Here is a 27,872-nt window from a genome sequence, read left to right as displayed (position 1 = left end):
GCTGGGCATATTGTTTTAAAGGATGGCTACCGGGCCTCATTAACCCGCACCCATGGCTTCATAAAAAATACGCTCTTGCTCTCTGCCATGGTTCTTGGCTCATAGCTCCTAAAATCCTTGCGATTTTCTAAGACTATTGGGGGCATTTGTGTTCTAATGGATTTTGGTCCTGTTTCTGACACAGAGCTCTCAAACCCTTGGAATTTCCTAGATAGGGGCTTCTCTGTGTAGCCTTGGCTGTTCTGGCCTCAGACTCAGATATTCGCCTCTGCCTCCCAACTGCTGGGATTAAAGGCATACACCACGACTGCCTGACTTTTTTTTTTTTTTTAAATTAGTGCTTGCTTGTGCATACATGCCACAGTGCATGCATGAAGGTCAGAGGACAACTTGGGCAAATTCATTCTCTTCTTCCACCACATGAGACCCAGGGGTCCAGCTCAGGTCATCAGACTTGATTGCAACCCTAGGCGCCATCTCTCCAGCCTGCGTCTTTTGTTTTAATGAAGTGGAGGACCAAGGTTGGTTATCAGGGAGACCATGCCATTCCATCTTCGGTCGTGTGCTGGAGAGCGTATTGTCACCTTATGCCCATGTCATGAAGCCACCATAAAAGTCCCTGGAGAGGAGGTTTGGAACTCTTCTGGCCTGGGAGTACATTTGGATGTTGGGAGAAGGAGCATATACCAGCTTCACTCTGCACCTCTTCTCATGGCTGGTCAAAGACGTGAAGAAATATAAATACATGCATGTGTACAAGAGTTCAATGAATCATCACGGCAAGTAACTGAACCTAAGCAGGGATCTTGGAATTTCTTGGTTTGAAGCCAAGAAGCGTGGGTGAGGTGGAGACCCTCAGTTGTTATTGACCAAACTGGAGAGACAGTCCTGAGGTACTGAGCCCTTAACTTAAGGAGTTTACAATAACTCTAGGTAGTTAGTATCAAAGCTGGGGACACAGACTTGGAGAATTGATGAATCTGATGGGGAAAACCCCACAGTTGGTGTTCTGATTTAGGAAGAAAAACACAAAAAAGTGTTTTTTCTCAGTAATGTGATTTTTGTTTTTGTCTTGCTCCTTAAAAAAATATTTATTTATTTATTATTTATTTATTTAATTATTTGTTTGAGATGGGCTCCTGCTGTGAGCTCAGGCTGACTTCAAACTCACAGCAGTCCCCCGCCTCAGCATCCAGAGTGTGGGGTGGAAGTAGTGTCATGCCTCATGAGCCATCTACCTTATTTTATTTTCTTACTGATCTTAAGTTTTGGAGACAGAGCTTTCCCTGGGACCTGAGGCTCACTGATCAGACTTGACTTGCTGGCCAACAAGCTCCAGGGATCCCCCAGTCTTCACTGCTCACGTCCACAGTGCTGGAATTCCAGGTGGGCACCACCATGCCTGGCTTTCCTTTTAGTGGAAACTGAGTCCTGCAGTCAGGTCCGCAGGTTTACGTAGCCAGCCCTCTGCTGACTAAACCATCTCTCCATCCCCCAGGGATGGCTTTGCCTGAGGCATTTGGGTAGAGGAAGAAACTCCCTAGGGCTTATTAAAACAAGAATTGGGAAAGACACAGGGCTGGGATAACTTGGCAGAAAGACCCTTTCTCTTACACAATGACAAGTTTGCTCCTTGATTCTTGTCCTATTGACTGTGCCTGCCAATCAGGAAATGTTTTGAGCGTATCTTCAACATGGAGAACTCTGGAAGGGGAAGCACAAACACAGAAACGTTTATTTAGTGTTCCAGGTTTTACACAAAGCAGGAGGGAAACTGTGAGCTTAAGGTATAGCTACAGTAGGTTGCAGGACATAATCTGAACAGCGAGAAACAACGTTAAGTTATATACTTTAATATCCTCATACAACCATCCATAGAATAGGCACACTGTTTTATAACTAGCTTTTAAATTTATATATCTATATCTATATCTATGTATGTATGTATATACATATATTTATGTGCATTGGTGGTTTGACCTGCATGTATATCTGTAGGAGGGTGTCAGATGCTCTGGAACTAGAGGTACAGACAGTTGTGAACTGCCCTGTGGGTTCTGGGAATTGAACCCCAGTCTTCTGGAAGAACGGCCAGTGCTCTAACTGCTGAGCCATCTCTCCAGCTCCTGTATTTATATATAAAATTTTTATTTTTTCAAAACAGTGTCTCATGAACCTCAGGTTGGCATCAAACTCCATATGTAGCTGAGGATAATCTTGAACTTCTGATCCTCCTGCCTCTTCCTCCCAAGTACTGGTGTTTTAAGTGAGCAGTACCACAACTAGTTTATGTAGTCTGGGGCTTCGAGCACACTAGACGAGAATTCAAACATGTGAGCTACATCGTCAGACCAATTTGTTTTTTCTCACTGAAGCAAACATCTTCAGTAGCACCAAGGCGACTGAACATCGGTGCTGTTCTTGTTGTTGGGTATATGTATTTCCTGTCCTTCCTGTTTTTGGAAGGTTATAATTTGGGACATTTCTTACAGTGTAGCAGCTACCTTTTTACATTAAGTAGTGTTTCTTTTCTACTTGGTGGGCACAGCCCAGAGTTATCTGTGGTGTCTTGACTGTGGAATTGCCTAGATCAGATTGGCCGATGAGCATTTGTGTGTGTGGGGGGGGCATTTTCCTGATTGTAGATAGATGTAGGAGGACCCAGCCCACTGGTCCAGTGCCATGCCCAGGCTTGTATAAGAAAGCTAGCTGAGCAGATGCTACGGAGCAAGCCAAGAAGCAGCTTTCTTCTGTGGGTTCTCCTTTGCTTTTGCCTTAAGTTCCTGCCTTGACCTCCTTCTATGGACTATGATGACTTGGAAATGTAGTATGAAGTAAACTGTTTCCTCCCCAAGTTGCTGTTGGTCATGTGTTTATCACAGTAAGAGAGGAGAAATCTAGGAAGTGCCTAAATGTTTGCCTTTTCAGTGATCAGGGTCAGAAAAGGAATCTCCCTTATCTGCATTAGTTTAATTTGCATGCCAGGTGATTCTGTAGATACTGAGTGCCTCCTGTCTACTCAGTGCTATTGTAGGAGCTGGGAACACAGAGCACAGCCCAGACAAGCTCTTCCCTGTGTAGTTCCTGTTCTTTATGTCAGTCTAGGGGGCACCGAGAAAGGGTCACAGTTATTACTGAGTAAAAAAATGGAGGAATTTTGGTCAGGCATCGTGCCAGCCTTTAATCCTAGCACTTGTAAGTTCAAGACCAGCTTGGTCCACGTAGTGAGTTCCTGGACAACCATGGCTTCATAACAGAGAGACCCTGTCTCAAAAAGCATGATATTTTGAAGGTTAAGTTTAATGCTTAATTTTTATGATTTTCTACTTTTGCTTTTGAAACATTTGTGATTTCAGATCTTTAAAAAAGAGATTTTAAGTGTGTGTGTGTGTGTGTGTGTGTGTGTGTGTGTGTAATGAGTACAGATACCTGTGCAGGTCAGAGGTGTTGGATCTCCTTGGAGCTGGAGTTCCAGGCAGTTGTAAATCATCTGATGTAGGTGCTGGGAACCGAACTCAGGTCCTCTGCAAGGGCAGTATAGAGGAAGACGCCCAATGCCAACTTCTGACCTATACACACACACACAACCTAGCCTGCAACATATGTGTGCATATATAGAAAAAGTAGCTTAGAGGCATATTATTAATGGAGAATGTTAGCCTAGGAAGTTATAACTTATTCAGGAAGGAGTTAGGGAACGATGGACAGATTTTATCGAGGAGAATGAAAAAGTCCTGAATCTGTCCAGCTGATTACTCCAGGAGATGTCATACTTCAGTCCTTGCGACTCTTGGCTGAAGGGAAAGGTGTGTGGTTCCTTGGCTTTGGACTGCTGCTTTCGGAGCTACTGGGAGAGGACTCCTGATGTCAGCATCCCAGGTGAATTTATGCAAGACATTGGGACCTTTCTGACACCCAGTAGCCATGGTAGCTTTCGTAATGAGCCAACTCGTAATGAACTTGAAATCTATGCCCTGAAGTTTTACCTAATTTGCTTTCAGTTCAGTTCCCTCCCAGCCGAGGGGAGGCTGTTGCCAGCTCATAGCCTGAATCAGAGCAAACAATGGGGTGAAGCGTATTTCCATGGTAATGATACCAAGAGAAAATCTTTGCCTCCCTTTTCATTCAGACCAGTACTTTCGAGGAATGATAACCACGGATGCTTACATTAAGCAATATGTAAGTGTGTCACTTACATTCCCTGTTTACCTCTAAAACCAGAATAAGCTCACGTTTTTTGTTTCTTAGTATTTTCACAGAAATTCACCCTTGTAAGATGTCATTTTGCTATTCCCTTCATTTCTACTCCCCTCCCCCACACCTACCATCTGCTGGTTAAAAGGTCCTATTCTCTAGATGCCGTTCTAAGAAGGGTTTTATTAAGTTGCGGTAAGCACATGGCTCTTAATTATTTGTCCCCCATGGGTCAGCCTTTACAAGAACAAAAGGTTACGTCTCCTGGCGCAGGGTAAGCTGCTTGGCTCTAAGTGCCGTTAGAATTAACTGTGCTATTTGGGGCCAAGGCAGGATGAAAACCTGTGAAATGTGGGCTAAGGGATCTGTGGCTCGGAACATCTGCGGAGGTGTTTTATGCACCCGGGATGGCTTTGCCATTAAGGAAAGGGTCCTTATTGTGTTTAAAGAGCTCCAATTTCTCCACTGAAGAGTTGCTCTCTGTCTGAACAGTAAGTTTTACAAAGCCTCAAAAGAGTCCTTTCCAAGCCTTGTGGAGGCTCCTTTTGTGCACCGCTTCTCTATGGAGAGGGGCGCTCCTGTGGGGGCGGCTGCTGATGCTTCTCTTTCTACCAGCCCCCTGTTTCTATTGGAGTTGAAGTAAATCAGGACAGCGATAACCAACTCTCTTTAGGACAGTTCAATTGTCTTCATTCAAGTTTGTGCCTTGTGGTCAGGGGTTATTGCTCACCTCAGCCTCCAGTTAGACGAGCTGCTCCGATTTCAACCATCTCGTAAGAACTCTGATTTTGGTGGCTGCTTTTCGAGCCTGGGAAAGCTCAGAGACCCCAGAGGGCTCAGTCCTCAAGGCTTGTTTTGTTTAGTGTCAGATGAACACGGAATGAAAGCTCCTCTTTTCGGAGTATAGCTCAAATGACTGAGATTTACAGATGCGCCCACAGCACTAAAACTCAGGAGGCCGAGGATGCTCTTGCCGAACCTTAAACTCTTGGCCACAGCCCACCCACTGCCAGGGCAATTTCATGCGCATCCTCTTCTCTCTCCATCCCTGCAACTTCCTTGGAGTCCTGAAGCATCCTCCTGGATGTGGTGATAACTCCCTGCGCGGTTCCCTTTTCACACATTATCTTCTAAATAGGAGACGCCCTGAGGATGTGGGCGAGGTAGTTTGGCTTGTGTGTGTGTTTGTTTTTATTTTTAAGTTTTATTTTGAGTTCCTGTTTTATAGTTATGGAGGGCCAGTCTCTTCCTGCTTGGCAAATGTACATTGTGTACATGTAATTTGATCTTGGAATCACAAAACTTATTTTCTAGTATTTTCCCCCCTGCTGAGAGATGAAATTAGCCCTCAAGTGCATTTTTGCAGCACTTGTTTAAAGTTATTTATCATCTACTGATAGGAGAGGAAAAACGCTGACAGTGCATCTTAGAGATTCCAGGAGACTTAGTAACGGAATTGTGGCCCTTGTAATGCCTCTGTAAAATAAAATTAAAACCAAAAAGCATTAACTCTCAAAACACTGAAAAAAAAATCCAGTTGGCTTTTCGGAACCCAGTTTAGCTTAACTAACAATCCTGTACCGACCGCCCTATGAAGTGTAAGTCATTGAGCTATAGCCAACTTCAACCTGTAATGCAGAGAAATGGAAAATAGAATTGTGTGGGGTGGGGGTGGGGGCACAACAAAACACAGCGAGGCTCAGTGTATCTGTAATCAGTCATGATACTTGCTAGATACTTACGCTGTCTAGTTCTACTTACCCAGGTAGCTCCTCTTCTGTTTCTCAACCAGATGCTTATTAATTTAAAACATTTTAAGGTCCTAAAGTTGGTGTCACACTTGTAAGACTCAGTAGCCCAGGTGAAGGTGACTTGGCCCAGGGTAGTGTAATTGAGATAATAAAAAGGAGACATAACCAGAATGTATTGTGCATGAATGTGTGTGTTCATGTATGTGCAGTACACCCTCTTCATGCACCCCCCCCCCCTTGAAACAGTCTCTTATTGACTACCAGTTAACCTCAGGGAGTCTCTGACTCCTCAGCTCTGGGCTTAAAAGCATGAAGGACCATGCCTGTCAAAGTCAGGGTCCTTAGCTTGTAAAGCAAACACTTTACTGACTCAGCTATCTCCACAGCCCCAGAGTGTGTTTTGAAGATGAGTCTGAGAGGATTTCCCAAGGCCTTAGGTAGGAACAGAGAGATAGACAGGTTATCTGGTCAGTGATGGAGGAGGAAAACAGAAGGGTAGGCCCTGAGGGTAGGAGATAGCCGCTTCCTGTATTGGAGGTTGCTAGGTGGTCCAGCAAGATGAAGGTTGAATAGCTGCCATTGGTTTTAGTAAGTAGGGAGCGTTGACATCCTTGACTCCTGGTGACCTAGATAAGGGCAGTGCCAGTGGATTTCAGGACTGACGGCTGTGGGGCCAGTTGGAAGCAAGGGAGGAGTGGACCTGGAGACAGAAGCGTAAGTTCTTTTGGAGGCATTTTGCTGCAAGGGAGAGCAGACAAAGGCAGCAGTGCTGTTGGGGAGTGGGTGCCGAGGGAGGTTACTTTCTTATTTTCAGAGGGAGAGTTAGCGGCATGCATTTATCCCGGTGGGAATGGCTCAAGAGTGGGGGAAGAACGGGGTAGGAAATTGAAGGGAGACAAAGATTCTCAAGTAGGTAAAGGAGATAAGAGCTAATGAATAGGAGGGATGGCTTTTATCTGAGCAAGGCTAGTTGCTATATACCTAAACATAGGAGGTTGTTAGATGAGATTGTTGGTTCTCTTGGGAAGAAAGGTCTCCTGGGCGGACTGTAACTTAGTTGACAGAATGTTTGCCTAACATGCATGCAGTCCTGTGTTGAAACCCCAGCATTGTATAAACCAGAGGTATATGGGGAGTATGCCTAAAATCCCAGCACTTGGAAAGTGAAGGCAGGAGATTGGGAGTCCAGTGTTATTCCCAGATACACAGTGAATTTGAGGCTAGTCTGGGCTTCTTGAGATGCTGCCTCAAAACAAAAACAAACAAAACCAAAATTAAACAAACAAACAAAAACCAAAGAAAGCGATATTCTAGTTTCATTTCTGTTGCTGTGATAAAATAGCCTGCCCCACCCCCAAAAAAAGCAGCTTAGAGAAGAACGGGCTTATTTGGCTTATTATCCATTATTTCGGCTAGTCACATCACATCCATAGTCAAGAGCAAAGAGAGTAAATGCATCCTTGCTTGCGTCTAGCTTTCTCATGTCTTACGTAGTTCCTATCTCCTTCATAAGGAATGTGGCTGCCCGGAGTAGGCGGGTCTTCCTGCATCAATGAACAGTCAGTGCAATCCCCCTTGGACATGCTAACCTGATCTAGACAATTCCTCATTCAGATGTTTTTCCCCCAAGTGATTCTAGGTTAAGTTGGCAGTTGACACTAGCCAGCACAAACAACAGCAAAGAAAGGTCTTAGCAGAGACTAAGAGTTAGGGAAGAGGCATTGTGTGTTCGAAGAAGGAACTGTGAAGTTGTCTTGCATCTGTCCATTGGTAGAAGAGAGGTATCCATTGTGACTGTTGGGTGGCACCGAGGGTACTGGTAAGACTGATCATCATTGGTGGGTATCTTAGTTACTATTCTGTTGATGTGAGAAAACACCGTGACCAAAGCAACTTATAGAAGAAAGAGTTCTTTTGAGTTTCAGGGGTTGAGTTTCAGGGGTTGAGTCCATGACCCTCAGACCATCAGAGCATGGCAGCAGGCAGGCAGGCATGGTGCTGGAGCAGTAATTGAGAACTTATGTCTAATCCACGAGTGCAAAGGCAGAGAGCTAACTGGGAATGACATGGGGCTTTCGAAACCTCAAAGCCTGCTCCTGATAAAACACCTCCTCCAATAAGGCCACACCTCCTAATCCTTCCCAAACAGTTCTGCCGATAGGGTAACCATTTAAACTGGGGAAACATTTAAATATATGTACTTATGGGGCTATCCTCATTCAAACCACCACAGTGGGGTTTGCCGTGGCCTCAGTCAGCAGGATACATATAGGATGAGGTGCATAGAGAAAAGCTACAAAGTGCCAACCAAATACAAGACGAATGAGGCACATGCGAGTGTTGATGACAGTTGACCATCTCATTTAGCGTCTGGGATGGGTAAAGGTGACAGGAAGGCATAAGGATGACATGGAGGGTGTGAGAGCCAATGAGAATCTGGCAGAATTGGTGATGTGGAATTAGTGGTGGGATTCTTAGAGCTGGGCACTGGAAGAAGAGAAAAGCAAGGCTTGGGGAGTGATGTTCAGAGTAGAAGATTCGTTAGACCGAGTTTAGAGAGATAATAAAAGTGCTATCACGTGACTATGGCAGTGCATGATGGAGGCAGGAAACGTGTGTTTATGCATGTTTATGCACGTTGACTGACTGCAGTAGGATTAAAGGGCAGACTGATGTGAGATGTGGGCAATTCACAGTCACCGGTGGAAGCAAGGATGTGAGCATTGGGCAGAGGCAGAAGTGGACGTCCTGGCTTCTGTTTACACCCACCCATCAGGTGAGGGGGTGGGAGACCTGAAGCTAAGTTGGAAGGTGTCTGCTTGACACTGAGGAAGTGGGATGCTGAAGGAAGCGTAGTGGGACCACACCTACACAGAAGGGAAGGGAGGGAGACTCTAGTGCTCAGTCTAGCCCCGTCCCAGCCCCCACTCTCCTCTCCCCCCACCCCATTAATGAGAACATGGCTTATGTGTTTGTTATGTGATGGTCTGTGCCAAGCACACTAGGTGAATCATTTGCCTCTCAAATCAACCTCCATCTGTGAGTGCTTGTTACGTGAAGTCACCACCCAAGGTCACATAGCCACTTAGTTGTGGGGACAGGATTTAAACCCAGGTCTTTTATTTATTTATTTATTTGTTGGTTGGTTGGTTGGTTGGTTGTTTTTTGAGACAGGGTTTCTCTGTAGCTTTGGAGCCTGTCCTGGAACTAGCTCTTGCAGACCAGACTGGACTTGAACTCACAGAGATCCCCTTGCCTCTGCCTGAGTGCTGCGATTAAAGGCTTGCACCACCACTGCCCAACAATAGCAGAGCATTTTGCATGATAAATTTGCTTGATACAGTGTCAATTGTAAGGTTCTCACTGAACCTTTAGAAACATCTCCAGATGTCCCGGGTTATTCAGAGCTGGAGGCAAGGGTTGCTTCTTTTTTGCAGTTTCTTGAACAGTACAAAGCTGTGAAAGATCTCACATCTTTTGTTAGTAAAGAAGCATTAAAAACTATCATGTCTTGTCAGCTGACCTGTGGCTTTAATCTGTGTGTTCAGAAGGTGTCCTCCGCTTCTCATGTTGTGACTATTGCTGTTTCTTCTTTCCTAGCTGAGCAGGAGGACACGCAGAAGAAAACCTTCACCTGCTGGATAAACTCGCAGTTGGCAAAGGTGAGGACAAGGGTGACATTTAGCTGTGAAGACAGTTGTGGCTTCCTTACTCTCACAGCTCTTACCCCAGGGTGGCCCATGCCTGGAATTCCAGCACTTGGGGACTGGAGGCAGGAGGATCAGGGATCAAGACCAGCCTTGGCTATGTAGTGAGTTCCAGGCCAGCTTGGACTACATGAGACCCTGTTAGCAGCAAACAAAGACACCAAAGCTAAACACAGTGCAACGATGACACATGGAAGGTCACAGATGTCTTCTCTCTAAGAGAATGCACTAGTGCTCACCACTCACTGCTGTGTTCTGCTTTATTGGTTATTCTTTCCCGGAACAAGAAAGAAGCACCTGCGAAGGACCTGGACAGTGCCGTAAAAACATTTAGAGTGCTGACACTTCATGGAATGCCATAACGACAGTGTGATGTTTGTCTGTATTGAGTGACGTGTATGAGACGTCACCCTAAGCTTGTCATGTCTGACAATTGATGAATGCTTATGACAGCTGCTGTTTTGAAATCATAGCTTATTAAATGGTATACTATACAATTTCACCATTTTTATAAATACATAAATAAATTATATTTCATTTCACTATTTTTACATTTTTGTTTTTGAGATCCGGTTTCTCTGTGTATATTGCCTGGCTGTCCTGGAATTCACTTTGTAGACCAGGCTGGTCTCATCTGCCTGTCTCTGCCTCCCAAGTGCTGGGATTAATGGTACATTTTAGTTTTTGAGATGAGGTTTTTCAGGCTGGTCTTGAACTCCTACATCTCAGTGATTTACCTACTGCCTTAGTTCCCCCGTAGCTGTGACTTTAGAAGAACTACCACCTAGCTCACATTTTCTTTCCGTTCTGCTATTGGGCATTAAATTCAAGGCTAAGGTTGTATGCCAGGCAAGTGTCCTACCATTGGACGATATTCTTGACTCTCCTGTGATTATTTTCTTTCTTTCTTTCTTTTTTTCTTTCTTTTTTTCTTTCTTTTTTTCTTTCCTTCTTTCCTTCTTTCCTTCTTTCTTTCTTTCTTTCTTTCTTTCTTTCTTTCTTTCTTTCTTTCTTTCTTTCTTTCTTTCTTTCATTTTAAAAGAAGGAATTTTAATCCAGAGCTCTGTTTTATCAGCACGCCTGGTATCTCTCCCATCCAGGTACTAATCAAGCCCAACCAGTTTCGCTTCCAAGATCAGGATCCCTAGGATTTTTTTTTATTTATTCATGTATTTATGCATCTATGTATGTATTTATTTGTTTGTGTATTTATTTATGTGTGTATTTATGTGTGTATATATATACACAGACATACAGGTGCCCATGGAGGCCAGAGAGGTCATTAGATTCCCTGGAGCTACAGTTTTGAGCAGTCAAATATAGGTGCTGGGAACTGAACTTTGATTCTTTGTAAGAGCAGTATATGGGTTGTTTGTTTTGGGTTTTTTGTTTTTGTTTTTCAAGATAGGGTTTCTCTGTGTAACAGCCCTAGCTGTCCTGGAACTTACTCTTATAGACTCCACTGCTCAAACTCACAGAGACCCTCCTGCCTCTGCCTCACAAGTGCTGGGATTAAAGGTGTGCACCACTACCACTTGGCACATGTGTGTTCTTAAATGCTAAGTCATCTCTCCAGCCACAGCCACATTTCCTTTTTTTTTTTTTTTGAGACTGGGTCTTGCTATATAACTCAGGTTGGTCTAAAAATTGCAATAGGTCTTGACCATCCTCCTGCCTCTGCCTTCTAGTGCTGTTTCCAGGCTTAGTCTACTTTGCTAGACTTCCAGATGACTTCTAGATGATTTCCCACTGTCCCTATGTGAGAGAGATAGTGTGAGTCCCACAGAGTAGGCCTGGGACTTGACCCTTATCACACATTCGGCAAGGGAGTATCCTGGGGCGCAAATCTAGTCTGGATTACGGGCCTGTGTCTCAGTGATGCTGAGAACCTCAGACCACCTGGATGCCTGATGAATGAGTCTTACCCTCTGTCCTCCCTCTCCACCCCTCCCAAACAATACATGTCATTCTCACTTAAGAGAGACACATCCTCAGCCTGATTCTGGGTGTCTTTGCACTCTCTATGCACAAGGGTTAGGGCTGTGAAAGCTCCGCTCAGAAAGAGCGTTGTGTAACGGGGACTATGACCCGAGATGAATCAGGCTGTCTGTCTCACTGCTCTGGAGTTGTGAGTCCTGTGTCATTCTCTTAAGATAATTTCTGCTGACTCCTGGCTGGTTTTGAAGACACAAAGCCCACTGAGGAGATTGCTTAATGGTGTTTTTGGATCATTTGTAGATTATCTCCCTTGTTTCCTTTGGCAGCACACACCTCCCTCGGTTGTATCTGACTTATTTGCAGACATTAAGAAGGGCCATGTCCTCCTGGATCTGTTAGAAGTTCTCTCAGGACAGCAGTTGGTAAGCTTCTTGAATGGCACCAAGACACTGGGTTGGTTTTGTTTTGTTTTGTTTTTAAATGCACTTCCTGTTTCTGAGGCATGTGTGTGCTTGAATTTTTAGCCTCGGGATAAAGGATATAATACATTCCAGTGCAGAATCAACATAGAACATGCCCTGACATTCCTGAAAAACAGATCGGTGAGCATGAATCATACGTGCAGATTCTCCGGAGGGACTGGCTCAGTGGGAGGCTCGCTGTCTTTAACCTGGGCTTCTCTGTCTGCAGATCAAGCTAATAAATATCCATGTTGCTGATATTGTGGAAGGAAACCCATCCATCATTCTTGGCCTGATTTGGACCATCATACTGCACTTCCACGTAAGCACTTTGGTGATAGGAACATCACTAATCTAATTCACATGGTAGGTGGGGAGACCCAGCGAGTGTGACATGATGTCATCCAGTCCAGAGCTGCTTCTGTCAACAAGACTCGAAATCTCCAACAAGTAGAAAGCATATAGCAAAGGCTACTTTTCCAATATTTATGTGTAATGTATATGTATAGATTATATACATTAAGCACACACATATATTTGTATATATGCACACACATATATATATAAATTTATGCACACACATACTTTTTGCTTGTTTGAAAAGACAGGGTTTCACTGTGTAGTCCTGGCTAGCCTGGAACTATGTAGATCAGGCTGCCCAAACTCTCAGAAATCACTGGCTTCTACCTTCCAAGTGCTGGGATTAAAGGTGCATGCCACCAAGCCTGTCTTGTATTAAAGAAACTTCAAATGTCAGTGTCTGATGGCATCTTTCACTCATCTGAGGAGTGGCCTTTTATGATGACAGACCTGTTTTTGGTGGAATTTCAGTATAGTTTTGAGCAGCAGCATTTGGCCGAACTCCTGACAGTGCTGAGAAGGTCAGACTTTGAACAGACAGGGGTGCTATCTGCACGAAGCATTGTTCTTTTTCTGCCCCTTTCTCCCTGAACACTCCCTTTCCCTCTTGAGGTTTGGGTGGGGTTGGAGTCCTTAAGTAGCCTCCTCTGTCTCACTGTGGGTTGTTAAGGAAAGCCTTGGTCTTCCTCTTATGCTTTCTGTGTCTTTCTGTCCCCACTTTATTCTCCTGCACTGCAAACTGTCACAGTGGCTTCCCTGACGTAAAGACTGGCGTATGGCCCCTCTAAGGAAGACACGTGGCCAGGCACGGTGGCTCACTTTTGTGATCTCAGCTTTGGGAAGCCACAGCAGGAAGATTGCTAGGAGTCCAAGGTTAACCTGAGCTGCAGAGTGAGTTTCAGGTCAGACAGGATTACTGAGTAAGGCCCTGTCACAGACAAAACAAAAACAGGAGATAAGTGAAGTAGCCCCTGGGATCCTAGGAATTTCTGTGAGATGGAGTGCCCCACACCCTCTCAGGAGGACATCAGAGAGCAACAGCGACAGGCCAGGGGCCAGGAAAGAAAGCTGTTGATTTTCCCTTTGAATTAGGAAGAGACACTGTGTGTGACGATGTCTGCAGAACATGGATTTGCTTTCTGCTACAGGACATGGCTAGTTCAGGCTGAAACCCCTTCTAGCTGGTTGTGATCTCTTTGGAATAAGTTGCATCTCCAGGCTTCTCAGGATACTTTGACTGTCAAAGTATTTCTTATTTGTTTAATGAATCCCTGTTTGGATTTTAATTAAAGTCCAAATTTTATTTCAACCAAGGAAGGTCTTTCAGCCATTTTGTTGTTTTCCGTTTGGACTTTGGATGTCCAGTGTTTGCTGTCCCATCCTGAATTACCATCACAGTACCAGTTTGAACTGACTCTGCATGGAGAATGTTTATTATTGTTGCTTTAAAAATAACTATATATTTATGTATGTATTGGGTAACAAATGTTTATTTTAGTCAGACTTAGAATATTGCCCAACTAATTGTTGTAAAATTTGGATATTTTTCTGTATTGCGTGCCTTTGTAGCTAGAACAAAATAATATACATGTTAGCGATGAGAACTAAATTTGGGAGTGTAGCTTTTCCTCTGGGAAAGGAGGAAAGTGGAATTGGAGACAGAAAGCAGGACCGAATATGGTAAGATGTTAAAATGGGGTAATTTGGGGCTGGAGAGGTGGCTCAGTGGTTAAGAGTTCTTGCTACTCTTTCAGAGGACCTGGGTTCAATCCCAGCGTCTAAATGTCAGTTTATAGCTATCTATAACTCCATTTTCAGGGGATCCAATGCCCCTTTCTTTATATTTTTGGTTGTGAGCCTAGCTCTTAATGGCTGAGCCATCTCTCCAGCTCTAGTGCCCCTTTCTGATCTCCATGAGCACCAGACACAAATGTGGCATATACACATACATGCAGGCAAAACACTCATATGTGTGTGTGTGTGTGTGTGTGTGGTGTGGTGTGTGTGTAAAATGAAATTTAAAATTTTGGATAGGTTATAGAAAGTAAAGTTATTCACAGTCCACCCTTCACATGTAACTGAGAACAATTTAATATCCAATCTTTATGTATACAGCAGGAACTAATACATAGTCATATATGGGTCCTGCGTTATGTTCCTTATACCAACCAAGGATTGAGGATAATTCTGAAAAATGTTTCTATTTGAACTAAATGTATGTAAACGTTTTGCTTGGCATCATTCTGCTAAGTAGCCCAACAACCATTTCCATGGTATTTACATTGTGTTCTACGTATTATAGGGAACTCAGATGACTTTCTGAGGTGGGACATTTGCATAGGTTGTATGCAAAGAATGTACTACATACTACAAGAGACTTGAGCATCCTCAGCTGTAAGCAACTGAAGGGAGCCGGTCCCCTTGGAAACTGAAGCACTGCTATAACTTAGCAACATGGGGTCTCATTCCCCATACTGTTCCAAACTGTTCTAATGAGCCTCTCTCTAAATTGATATCTATTTTATCAGAGGTATATGGCTCTGGCTGTAAAGTACTCTATCTCACCACTTAGTGGGCATCCAGAAGGCTCAGTTACTTCTGATCATGAGTAACTTCAGTTCTATCCTCAAGATAAAACCTTTCCATACATCTGCAATAAAATAAATCACGGACCAAATTCTTAGAAGTGGAATTCTGATGTAGGAGTTGCAGTTTGGAAACTTTAAGAATGGGTTTGTTACACTGTTTTAAGTCAACTTACTGAAGTCTAAGATACACAAAGATATGCAAATTCACATGTAAAGTGCGGTGAGCTCCATAAATTAAGCTGACTCCTGCTATCACCACCTAAGATACCAACAGAGTGCCTGATGGCATCCTGACCCTGCTCTTTCCCTAATGGTGCCCACCATCTGAGTCCTTTGGGAGGCGTTTTAGCATTACTAATCCCAGAGGCAGAACTGTGAGTTTATTCTCATTAGCTCCCACTCACCCTCTTGTGCCTGACTTAATTCACTTAGCGTAGGTGGTTGTGACGAGGTGTCTTTCATTGCCCTTCCGGTATATGGCACCACACTCGCTCGCCGGCCCACTTTGGACACACGTTTCTTTTCTTGGTGAGTTTTAGTTATTGTAGTCGAACTGCTAGGAATATTTGTATATGTATCATTTAGTCTTCTGGGCCTACATTCCCACTGAAATATGTCTAAAAGTGGAATTGTCGGTCCTGTGTGTTTCCTCTTTTAACACTATAGTTAGTGTCTTATTCCATTTTGTGAGGCCATAATAGAACACATAGGATAGTAATTCGTGATAAGCAGATATGGTTACTTCATAGTTCTAAAGGTTGGGAAGTTTAAGACCCTTCACTGCAGAGCTGTCTCCCCAGCTCTGTCTTTTTATTTCTTAAATTCCTTATTTTTTATTTTTTCTTAAAGATTTTTTTTATATATGTGCATGTTTGGGCATCCGTATGAGTGTGTATCACGTTTGTGTCTGGAAAGAGTATAGGATCCCCTGGAGTTGGAGTTACAGGCACTGATGATGTGAGCTTCCTGATGGATGTGGGTGTTGAGAACTGAACTCATATCCTCTGGAAAAATAACAAACTCTCTTAACCACTGAGCCATTTCGGCCCCACTCACTTCTTCTTTTAAGGTAGACTTTGTGTGTGTGTGTGTGTGTGTGTGTGTGTGTGTGTGTGTGTGTGTCTGTGTCTGTATCTGTACACCATGGCTTGCATGTGAAGGTCAGCAGACACCTTTATGGAGTTGCTTCTTCCACCTTTTTTTGGGTCCTCGGACTTGAAAACATATTTCCAGGCTTATGCAGCAAGTAGCTTTACCTGCTAATCCATTTTACTGACCCATGTCTTTCATGTCCTTAATGGTGATTTTATTTTTTCTTTGGAAGCTTGCCTGCCCTGTGTTTCTCTCCCTCTCTCCCTTCTTTCCTCCCTCCCTCCTTCCCTCCCTCTCTCTCCCTCCCTTTCTCTCTTCTCTGTATGTGCTTTTGTTCCTAATGTTTTGTAATTGGAGGAGATGCCTTCCAGTCCATCCAGTCTCTAAGGATTCTTGACTAGGAGTCCCACTTGGTTCTTTTCAGTTGAATCCATCAGTGCTGGTAGTGCTGGGGATCTTTAGGGGATGAGTGGATGCTTGCCCTCTGTGGGATGCCATTTCCTGGTTACATGCAGAATGACCCCTGTCCAGACCCAAGGAAAGCAAAATTATAGTTTCAAATGTCAAAATGCTGATACTCAATTGTTTTTAGTGTTCATTTAAAGCAGGATACGTTGTCATTGCTAAAGAATGCTTTTTAAGTGCTTGGACTGAGTGGCATAGGCTAGCCTGCTTGTTAACAATTTTGTTCTCCTTAGATTGAGGAGCTTGCTCGGACTCTGCATTGTGATTATAATCAACCTTCTTCGGACATACCTTCTTCGGACATACCTTCTTCGGACATCGTGAATGCGGCCGATTCATCTCCTACCTCAAGTCCTCCGGCTAAGAAGTTCTCCAAAGCACAAGCTCAAGCAAGATGGCAGTTGTCTGCAAAGAAGGCCCTTCTTCAGTGGGCTCAGGAGCAGTGTGCCACGTGAGTAGTTGGCTGTGGCCAGGAGCAGTGTGCCACGTGAGTAGTTGGCTGTGGCCAGGAGCAGTGTACCACGTGGTTGGCTGTTGGCTGGGGACGGTGTACCACATGAGTAGTTTTCTGTGACCGGGAGTGGTGTGCTGCATGAGCAGTTTGCTGTGTCCTAATGAGACGAACATAGCAGCCGTGTCCAGTCACACAACCTCATAGACGACTGACTAGATGGTCCACTCACAGAATCACCATTTCATAGTGAGTCTTCCAGAGGTGGATACTGGTGGGCTTAGCTACTTCTGGTTGCAAAGACGACAACTTTACTCCATGTGCCGTGTTTTGGTAGTTTATTGCTATGGGCAGATAGGACAATACTTAAGCGCCCCCCCCCCCTTCTTTTTGAAAGGTGTCTCACTATGTTTCCCTGGCTGCTCTCAAACTCACGTCCAACTGCCTCTGTTTCCTATGTGCTGGATTAAAGCACACACCTTAACGCCTGGCATTAAGTATTTCTTTAGGCACAATCCCCTCATGCATCTAGGAGGCAGCTTTAGGTCTAGAGTCTTACCTACTTGTGTTAGTTACTTGGTTTGTTACTGCGACAAAATACCTGATGGGAGCAACTTGTGCAGCCAAGGGTTTGTTTGATCTCCCAGGTGCAGGGAGATGCAGTTCGTTATGGTGAGGGGAGGTGTGATGGTGGGAGCATGAGGAGGCGGGTCCCAGTGCACCCACAGTCAGGAGGCAGAAGGCAACGGATCTTCTTTGTGCTTAGCTTACTTGCTCCTTGTTATTCCACCCATAGTCCCAGCCCACATGCATCTCACATTAATCTACCTGCTCTAGACGATCTCTCCCAGGTATGCCCAGAGATCTCGCCTGCCATGGTGATTTTAAATTCCATCAAGTTGACAGTGAAGACTAACATAAACACTTTGAAAGTCAAGGCCATGTCTTTTTAAAAATTACAAAAATCTGCTATTACTATTAGTGTGTGTGTGTGCGCACACACACGTGAATGTGGCACAGGCGTGCCATAGTATGCCTGTAGAGGGCAGAGGACAACTTTATGGACTTGGTTCTTTCCTTCCGCCTTTAGAAGGGTTCTGGGGATTGAACTCAGGCTGCCAGATTTGTGTGGTAAGCACTTGCTGAGTCAATTCACTAAGCCAGGATAAATGTGTAATGAAAGAATGAAATAACTAATATGCAAAGTGGCGCCATGGTTTGCTCTATCTGTATAGTTAGAAACCATACGCCTCATTTTTTGGAAACTTTAACTATATTTTCTAATTGATCCTCATCAAATAGAAAAGGAACCAAAGAAGATGTATTTTTGTTTTTAAAATTTATTTTATTTATTATGTTTATGAATGTTGTGTTTGTGTGTGGGTGGGTATGTGTGTACCATGGCGTGTACGTGGAGGTCAGAAGACAACTTTGGGGAGCTGCTCCTCCCCTTCTACTGTTATTGTGTCCTGAGGACTGGACTCAGGCCACCAGGTTTATGTGGCAAGTTCTTTACCTGCTGAGCCATCTCACCAGCCTGGGATGAATTTTTTAAGAAGAAAAGTAGAGATGATAAAGGGAAGTTTGATTTCTTTTGCCATTTTTTATTTTTTAAATTAAAAAAGCATATTATGTATATGGGTATGTACATAGAAATAATAAGGAGCCCAGAGGTGTTGGATCCCTGCCTTATTCCATGTTCTGCTGTGAAGAGACACCACGACCACAGCAACTCTTACAAAGGAAAATATTTAACTGGGACTGGCTTACAGTTTCAGAGGTTTAGTCAGGGAGCATGGTGGCATGCGGGCAGACATGGTAGCTGAGAGTTCTACATCTGGATCTGCAGGCAGAGGAAGAGGAGTACCCTGTGGGCTTAGCTTGAGCCCTTGAGCCCTCAAAGCCCACCCACCCCCAGTAACACTCTTCCTCCCAAAAGGCCACACCACCCGATTGTGCCACTTCCTGGTGACCAAGCATTCAAATTTATGAGCATATGGGGACCATTTGTATTCAAAACACTACACCCTCACTCTACTCTGCTCAGCTCCTCCCTACTTCCCTATCCAGATCCACCCCCTTTCTGTCTCATTAGACTTAGAAAAACTTCTAAGGGTTAATAATAAAATATAGTAAGATAAAACAAGCATGAACATATCAGGCCTTGTCTCTTGAGCGATGCAACCTGGAGGGGAAGCAGATGGACTGGGTTGGTGCAGTTGGCACAGAGTGAAGAGGATTCACTCAGTGGTCAAGAGTGGTGGGGATGCTCTCTTCCTGTAAGCGGCCAGAGGTGACCCGTGAAGATGGTTCGTTACTCTCTTGACCCAGAAAACCCTACAAAATCATGCAAATCGAGAGGATCAAACCTTCGAGTTCACTTTAAGAACACCCGTGAAACGGCCCAGGCCATCAAGGGTATGCATATCCGAAAAGCCACCAAGTATCTGAAAGATGTCACTTTGAAGAAGCAGTGTGTGCCATTCCGACGGTACAATGGTGGAGTCGGTAGGTGCGCCCAGGCCAAACAGTGGGGCTGGACACAGGGTCGGTGGCCAAAAAAGAGTGCGGAATTTTTGGCTGCACATGCTGAAAAATGCAGAGAGCAATGCTGAACTGAAGGGTTTAGATGTGGACTCTCTGGTCATTGAGCACATCCAGGTGAACAAAGCACCTAAGATGCACCGACGAATTTACAGAGCTCATGGCCGGATTAACCCATACATGAGTTCCCCCTGCCACATCGAGATGATCCTCACTGAAAAGGAACAGATTGTTCCAAAGCCAGAAGAGGAGGTTGCACAGAAGAAAAAGATATCCCAGAAGAAACTGAAGAAACAAAAACTTATGGCACGGGAATAAATTCAACATGAAATAAATGCAGATAAAAGTAAAAAAAAAAAAAAAAAAAAAAGAGTGGTGGGGACAAGGGACAGTTTCCCTTCCTGTAGGTGGTTAGGTTGGGCCTTTGGGCTGGGGCCTGAGGGAAACCTTTGAATGTGTGGAATCTGTGAGAAAGAACATCTGTCTATAGGAGAGAACGGAGGCAGATGTGGCTGCCTCATGGTATGAGAAGAGATGTTCAGATGGGCAAGGTGCTCAGGGCCCAAGTCACCACCCTGTGAACCAGGTGGAAGGTATTACAGTGGCAAACTGACCCTTAACTATTTTAGGGGTGTGGTTTGGTGGTACCTCGTGTGTTGCTGTGCAGCTCTCCCTACACTCCACCAGTGACAATCTCCATCTTCCATGGTTGAAACTCTATTATACCTATTAAACAATAACTCCATATTCTTCCTCCCTGACCACCGGATGCCACCCATCTATTTTCTGTCTTGTCAGTGTGGCTGAAAGAGCCACATGTAACTAGATAGTATTTGTCCTTTTTGATGGATTTGTTTTAATCAGCACAATGCCTTCTAAGTTCCATCCATTTCGTAACAACTCAGCAGTTCCTTCCTTTTAAGTCTGAATTTGTTCCTCTGTCCATCAGTTTACGCTTTTATCCATGACAACAGATTGTAAGCAGAGAAATGATGAAGTCTCTCTGTTCAGTGAACAGCCAGGCAACTAGGCAATAATTTGGTCCAAAGTATCATTTGATTTGCTCCACTGAGGGCAAAATATTGTTTCCTATGGTAAATGATCTTGACTCACTGTAGGAGTCTAAAGTCAGACTTGAGCCAGTAGATGGTTAAATGAAGAATATCTTGTGTGTGTGGTGGTGGGGGTACTGGAGGCACCTCCAGATTCTAGGCCCCCTTCTGAAGTCTGATGCACTGGGTGGAGAGGAGACCTGTGAATTTCCGTTTTCAATACTTTCATCTCAGGAGATGTTGGTGAGGTGGCAGGGACCACACTTTGTGAATTATTGCTCTGTGGTATTCTGAGCATTCTTATTGACCTTTTACCTGTTTGACAATAAGGTTCAAATGCAAAATTTCCCTAGGATCATGGGATTCATCTATAGTGTTTGTTTCTCTGAATTATATTTTAGTTACCATTGACTACAGTGGGAACATTTTTATTTTTATTTTTTTAACGACTGTCTATATTACATCCCTTTGCACAGATCTGAGTCTGTCAGTGTGACAGATTTTAAGTCAAGCTGGAGAAATGGGATGGCCTTTTTGGCTGTCATTCATGCCTTGCGGCCGGACCTGATTGACATGGACAGTGTGAGGCACAGATCCAGCAAAGAGAATCTGAAAGAGGCCTTCAGGATCGCGGAGCATGAGCTGAAGATCCCCAAATTGCTGGAGCCCGAAGGTAGAGAGCTCTTCTTTTCTTTGGAAACCTCCTTGTTTTAAGGTCCCACAGGAAGTTGATTTGAAGCTGCACCTCTGTGCTGGTGACCATAGCAATGTATTTTCATGCTGGAAGATTGAACTTACTCTTAATCGAATTTCATGGATTGGGACTTTGCACCAATTACTTCTGTCATTGAGAAAGTGAAGTTGCAGCTGAATGTAAGCATTGCCTTTGTTAAAGCAATTTGAGCCTTTGTCTTAATTTCCTTCTAGTATGTTCTGTATTGTGTTCTTTATTCTGATTTTCCTCAGCTCTCCTGCAAGCTTCTTTAGTTTTGAATCACACTTGTCTGTGAATCACACTTGTTTGTGAATCGCTCTTGTTTGTCTCTCTCCCTGTTCCAGCTCTCTCCTCCTGTAACTGAGGGAGAGTCACAGTTTCCTCTTCCGTGTTCTCCTTACGTGGTTGATCACACTTTGGCACTCATCCTGCTCAGTCCTTGTCTTTGATTATTAACAAGGAAATTGTAAATGCCAATTTTAACTTTATAGAATTATTGTTAAAATAATTTGTTTCTGAAGAACACTCGCCTAGTTTCTCAAATAGACCATACATATTTGTAAAAAAATTAATATCAGTATGGGAGATTAAAGACAGAAGGACTGCTGAGTTTGAGGCCAGCCTGGGACACACAGCAAGTTCTAGGCTAGTCAGTTCTACACAGTGAGGGCCTGTCTTAAAAAAGGAACGAAGGAAGCAAGCAAGGAAGGAAAGAAGGCAGGCAGGCGAGTAAGCTGGGTCAGCAAGATTGGGGGTAAAGGATTTGCTGCCAAACCTGACCTCCTAATTCAGTTCTTGGAAATCTCATGATAGAACGAGAGAATCAACGTTCCCAAGTTGCCCTGACCTCTCCATATGTGCTATGCCATGTGGCTCTCCCAGACAAATAAGTGCCAAAAATGAAGTTATTAGCGTGGTGTATAGGATTCATGCAAGCATGGTGAGGCCACAGGTGAAGGGCAGCTTGTAGCTCTAGCTGTCTCTGCAGGAGTGTGGATTAGATGTGACCAGTGCACGGCTCTCCAAACAGTGTGAAGCACACACACCTGGACTTGTTTCCTATAAATCTGGCTTCTGTTAAGTATATGTAGCACATAATTGGTAAATAACAAAGTGTACGCTATACTTTACTATGCAGTCCTAATCGGCTAAGAAGGCTTTTCTGATTTTACCACTCTCTTGCATCAATCTATAGGCTTCAGGTTGCAGAATTATGAGGGTAACCTGACCTGAATGTCAATTGGAAGTTTTCTCTATGTTAACAGGTAGGGGAGTAGCACGTGTGCCAGAATCCCATTTGCTCTTCAGTGGCATGAATGGTTTCTTTGCTTAATCAAATATTAGTCTTTTATGTTAATTGCCACATGTCAGCACTAGACAACATATTTTAGCATCTGTGTCATTAATAACGGCCCCAGTGAGCATTTGTACAAGTCAGTAAAGGGACAAACCGAGTCCTCATTTGTATGTCTGTGGCGTAAGTACAAGCAGCATGGTGGTTTCTAGTCACTGTCACCAAATCACGGAAGGGAACTGGAGATGAGGGTGAAGTAGCGGCCTTTCTCCCCTTGGATGTAGATGAGCGTGGGTGCACATCTGTAATCCCAGGACTTAGGAAGCTGAGGCCAGCCTGGTGAGGCCCTGTTCAAAAGTACATAAAGAATTAGTAGACATGGTAATTCTCTAAAGCACAAACAATAGCAAAAATAAGTCTTTTCATTGGGAAGGGTTAGGTTTCAGCATTTATTACCTTGATTTTTGAGGTCATTATTTTTCTTACATGTGGCACAAATACTGGCCCATAGAAATCAGGTTTATTAATTCCATGAATGAGTTAACTCTGAATGTCCTGGACAGATCTTCTGTATAGACATGGTTTACTGCACAGATGCCTGGACTAGTGTGCTAGGAATCGGTTACCCTTGCTGTGTACTCCTGTATCCTGCAGGACCCCATGCACTGCGTCTCCAGAAGGAGAAACACTTTGGTTTTCGTCTCTCTACCCCTCTGATTACTGTGTCATCCCGCAGTTGACAACACGCTGAGCGACACTATGTTTCTTACTCTGAGGTTGTTTATGCAACGTCAGCATTCTCCCTGCTTCTGTCTGACTGCAGATCTAAAGTCTGAATTCTGACCAGTGTTGGAGCCAGGAGAATGGACCAGAGACTTCAGGACTGGCCCATGACCAGTTAATTCAAGAGCCTCTGAACCCAATGGCCTTGGCCGTAGACTTCTTGAGAATTAATTGTGGGAAGTCTGTTCGACGGCTGACGGGCTGTGTGGTGTGTCTTGCAGATGTAGATGTCATGAATCCTGACGAGAAGTCCATCATGACTTACGTGGCGCAGTTCCTGAAGTATTCAAGGGATGCCCCTGGCGCTGGAACTTCAGCTCAGGTACAGCTTCCCACCTGTCACCTCCTTTTGGTTGTACACTAATGGTCTGACTAAAAACAAAATGAAACAAAATGTGAGTTGCGCTCACAACTTAAATGTGCCATTTGTACGAGTATGTAAACCATACCTGAAGTTATGATATAAAATAGTTTCAATGTCCATCATGCCTCTTTTCTGAGCTCTATACTTCCTCCCTGGAAACTAATATTTGAATTTCTTCCACTGTAATTCATTTGCTTGGTCTGACTAAAAACAAAATGAAACAAAATGTGAGTTGCGCTCACAACTTAAATGTGCCATTTGTACGAGTATGTAAACCATACCTGAAGTTATGATATAAAATAGTTTCAATGTCCATCATGCCTCTTTTCTGAGCTCTATACTTCCTCCCTGGAAACTAATATTTGAATTTCTTCCACTGTAATTCATTTGCTTGGGATTTTCTTTCTTTTATGTTCGAGTGATGGTTTGCCAAGCTTTGCTGAATTATCTGAATTATCTTCTGGATTAGCGTTGTGGCATTTCCGTGTTAGCGTGACACACAGTGCATGCCTGAGACGAGAAGAGGTTCATTTTCACCCGTGGTGTGAGAGGTTAGGGCGTGCCCAGCCAGCATTGGTCAGGTGGGACATCCTAATGGGCCATGTATGGCAGGACCAGGGAAACACAGCTGAGAAGACACTAGAGTTCTGTGGTCCCCTTGGGATATGCCCTCAAAGACTTAGCACTTTCTGCTGGGCCTAACCTCTTAGTGCTGTCTGCTGCTGGTGCCCAACTTGGAGGAAGCTGCTTGTTGGTTCCCAGCTGCCTAGCCCCGAAATAATCACACAGAAACTGTATTAATTAAATCACTGCTTGGTCCATTAGCTCTAGCTTCTTACTGGCTAACTCTTACATATTAATGTAACCCATTTCCATTAATCTGTGTATCACCATGAAGCTGTGGCTTACTGGGAGAAGTTCCAGCGTCAGCAGGGCTACATGGCTTCTCTCTGACTCCGCCCTTCTTTCTCCCAGCATGCAGTCTAGTCCTCCCCACCTAGCTCTGCCCCGCCCTGCCCTGCTCCACTGTAGGCTCAAACCAGTTCTTTATTCATTAATGGTCATCACAGCATACAGAGGAAAATCCCACATCACCAATTTGTGACATTATTTGTTGTTCAAAAGCCAAACTATAGCGGGTGTCACTCAGGATGAGTTCTAAGTTAAGCTGCCTTTTGAACAATTTGCAGATTTGTTTTTGTTTTGGGGAGACAGGGTCTCTCTCTATAGCACTGGGTACTCTGGAATTCACTATGTAGACTAGACTATCTCTTCAGTGCTGTGATTAAAGGTGTGTGCCCCCACACTTAGCTCTTTATTCATTCGTTTGGTGATTTTTGCCTGCATATCTATCTGCACCATATTCATGTGGTGCTTATGATGCCATGATGGCCAAAAGAGGGCATCTCCATTGGGTGCTGGGAACCAAACCCGGGTCTTCTAGAAGAGTCTCCAGTGATCTTGACTGCAAGCCATCTCTCCAGTCTTTTTGAAAAACTTAGAGATAATAGAATTTTGATCTATTGTAACTTTTGTTTTACTGGAATATTCATATACTATAAAATTAAGATATTTGAAGTGTTCAGTTTTGTAATTTTTAGGCATTTACATGATCACGCTGCCATTGCCCTTTGGTTTGGCACCCTTCACCGTGCTTCCATGAAGATTACTGAGTATGGTGAATGTAACAAGTTATCAAATAAAATCCATATTAAAAGCTCCTTTAAGTGACTTTCTCAGGCTTGGTTACATACCTTTTGTCTGATAAACTGGACTGCTTTTCCAGCTGTTATGGCCCAGGCTGCCAGACATGTTGTTACTGATTCTGGAAGTTATGTTCAGGGGGACTAGCCTCATAAATGCGCAGGTCGTTTTGGACCTCCGAGAGGCATCCCCTTCCTAATGAACTCTCATATAAAAATAAGATAACAAATTCAACTCATGAAGTTGGGTGCCAAAATATTGAGCAGCGCTCTTGCTTACTAGAATAAGAAGGCAAAAGAACAGAAAGCTGTAACCGCCGGATTTATCTTCCAGCAGTAAAATCTGCATTCGCTTGTGAGCAAGCCTGTTGCAGCTAATATCTCAGATTTAGAAAGAGCACTGCTCCTGTCTACAGGATAGCACATCTGAGAATTTTGCTAGTTTTTTGTTTTTGTTTGTGTGTGTGTGTGTATTTCTGATCTGTAAGGTCTTCACAATATTTTTTGGAATGATTGTTTTTGGCAACAGACCTGCTATAAAGTGATTTAGGAGGTTGTTAAGATGACTTAGTGCATAAAAATGATTGACATTTGCTGAACGAACCTGGTGACCTGAGTTTCATCTCTGCAACCCATGTAAAGGCGAAAGGAGAGAAATGAGTCCTTAGAATTGTTTCTTGACCTCAATATTCTTGGTTTGGCACATGTGGTTTCCCCTCATCATACATGGTAATAAATAACATTAAAAATGATATACGATGTTTCCTAAAATACTGAAATAATGGAAATGATAGGCCATATCTGTAGTTAGTTTAACTTTTTCTTTTTTGAGATAGGACTTCTCATGTAGCCCTAGCTATCCTAGAGTTTGCTAAGTAGACCTTAGCCTTGGACTCCCAGAGATCCATGTGCCTATGTTTTCTTAGATCTGGGATTAAAGATATGACCTGTATGTTTTATTTACTTTTATGCCTCTGAATGCTTGCCTACATGTATGTATGTATATGACACAGTTGTGTCTGGTCCTGTGAAGTCAGAGGAGGGTTCCAGATCCCCTGGAACTGCAGTTACTGACAATTTTGAACTCCCATGTAGTGCTTGGAATTGAACCCAGGTCCTCTGGAAGAGCAGTGAGTGCTTTTAACCTTTGAGCCATCTCTCCAGTCCCCATTTAAAAAAAAAAATTATATATATATATATATATATATATATATACATACACTTTTGATAAATCTTTATTTAGAAGCACAGAATGATTTTTGGTTGTTAGTTTCAGTCTATTTTAAATGTAAGATGTTACAGGAAACAGCAGAATTACTCTTGGGCATAGTGAGTCATTGGTGTAAAATAATATTAACCCACTGCTCTTAAAAGTTGTCAATTTTATTGCTCATAGAAATCACTAAAGCTATGTGGGATATGGTTTAAAATGTGTGTGCATGCATGCATGCATGTTTACTTGTGTGAATTACAGGTCAAGGTGAAGGATGCTATGGTATGGCTAGCCCTGCAGGAGAAGAAACTACAGAAGTTGCAGAAGGATTCAGCGAGTGAGACCTATTTTAACAAGTATCACGTGAGTAAGACTTTTAAACACCAGCTCATACTGTTTTGGGGAAAGAGTGGTAAGCATACGTTTAGAAAAGTACACTTTAGAGAACTCTTAAGAGAGTAGTGTTTAGTCTTAAACAACCCCAGGACTCCGAGCTGAAGTTCTGAACTGTGCTTCTGAAGCCTTTGTGGATGTTCTTGTCAACTGCAGGTTCAGAGTCAGGAGTTCTGGCCAGGGTCTGAGATACTGCGTTGCTAACATGGTAGTGAATACTGCTGATCATAGAGTATTCTGAGCTACAGGGCTCTACAGCAAGGGATGGCATACTAGAGCCTCTGGCCCTGGACTCCTGCTTTTGCGAAGGAAATGACGTCAGAATAGAGCTGTATCCATTTAAGTACTCTTTTATAGTTATTTCCATGCTATACTTAGACCCGAGATGTTGGGAAAGAGACCGAATGGTCCATGAGGCCCAAGAGATTATCGTCTTGCCCCTGTAATGAAAGTTCTCCATCCCTGGTTTTGAGTAGATCATTCTTTCATCATGAATGTCGAATGAAAGGGAAACACCGGAGGTTATCAGTTGCACCTCTCAGCATTTTAATCCAGGGCTTCAGTCAGGAGGCCCTTGTATAGCAGTGGTGTTCTCACCAATCTGACCATCTGCTATGGAGCGAGCTCCGTGCTGATAAGTCTTTTACAGGCTAACACATCTCACTGAACTTGGTGTTATTAATTCACTTTCCCACATAAAGATATTAAGGCTCAGAGGGACTAACTGACTTCTCTGTATTTCTACAGCGTCTCAAGAGCAGAGTGTGGCTTTAGGGTTCCAGCTCTTTTCGCATTCTGTTGATT

General features: G+C 43.6%; 1 protein-coding gene and 1 pseudogene across 1 annotated transcript in view; both read left to right on the top strand.

Annotated features, from left to right (window-relative positions):
- Syne2 (spectrin repeat containing nuclear envelope protein 2) overlaps nt 1–27,872 on the top strand; it is a 300,335-nt gene that overhangs the window by 57,138 nt on the left and 215,325 nt on the right. Inside the window, exons 3-10 of the mRNA XM_057782661.1 lie at nt 9,546–9,607; nt 11,917–12,012; nt 12,115–12,192; nt 12,281–12,373; nt 16,790–17,007; nt 21,080–21,276; nt 23,617–23,717; nt 26,937–27,038. Of these exons, the coding sequence (XP_057638644.1) occupies nt 9,546–9,607; nt 11,917–12,012; nt 12,115–12,192; nt 12,281–12,373; nt 16,790–17,007; nt 21,080–21,276; nt 23,617–23,717; nt 26,937–27,038 (947 nt within the window). The remainder of the gene's footprint in view (nt 1–9,545; nt 9,608–11,916; nt 12,013–12,114; nt 12,193–12,280; nt 12,374–16,789; nt 17,008–21,079; nt 21,277–23,616; nt 23,718–26,936; nt 27,039–27,872) is intronic.
- On the top strand, nt 19,314–19,869 carry LOC130882502 (60S ribosomal protein L17-like; annotated as a pseudogene).

Source organism: Chionomys nivalis, chromosome 10, assembly GCF_950005125.1.
Source record: "Chionomys nivalis chromosome 10, mChiNiv1.1, whole genome shotgun sequence".
In the NCBI taxonomy this organism is placed as follows: Eukaryota; Metazoa; Chordata; class Mammalia; order Rodentia; family Cricetidae; genus Chionomys; species Chionomys nivalis.
The sequence above is the reverse complement of the archived record's forward strand: the minus strand, read 5'-3'. Positions and strand labels throughout refer to the sequence as shown.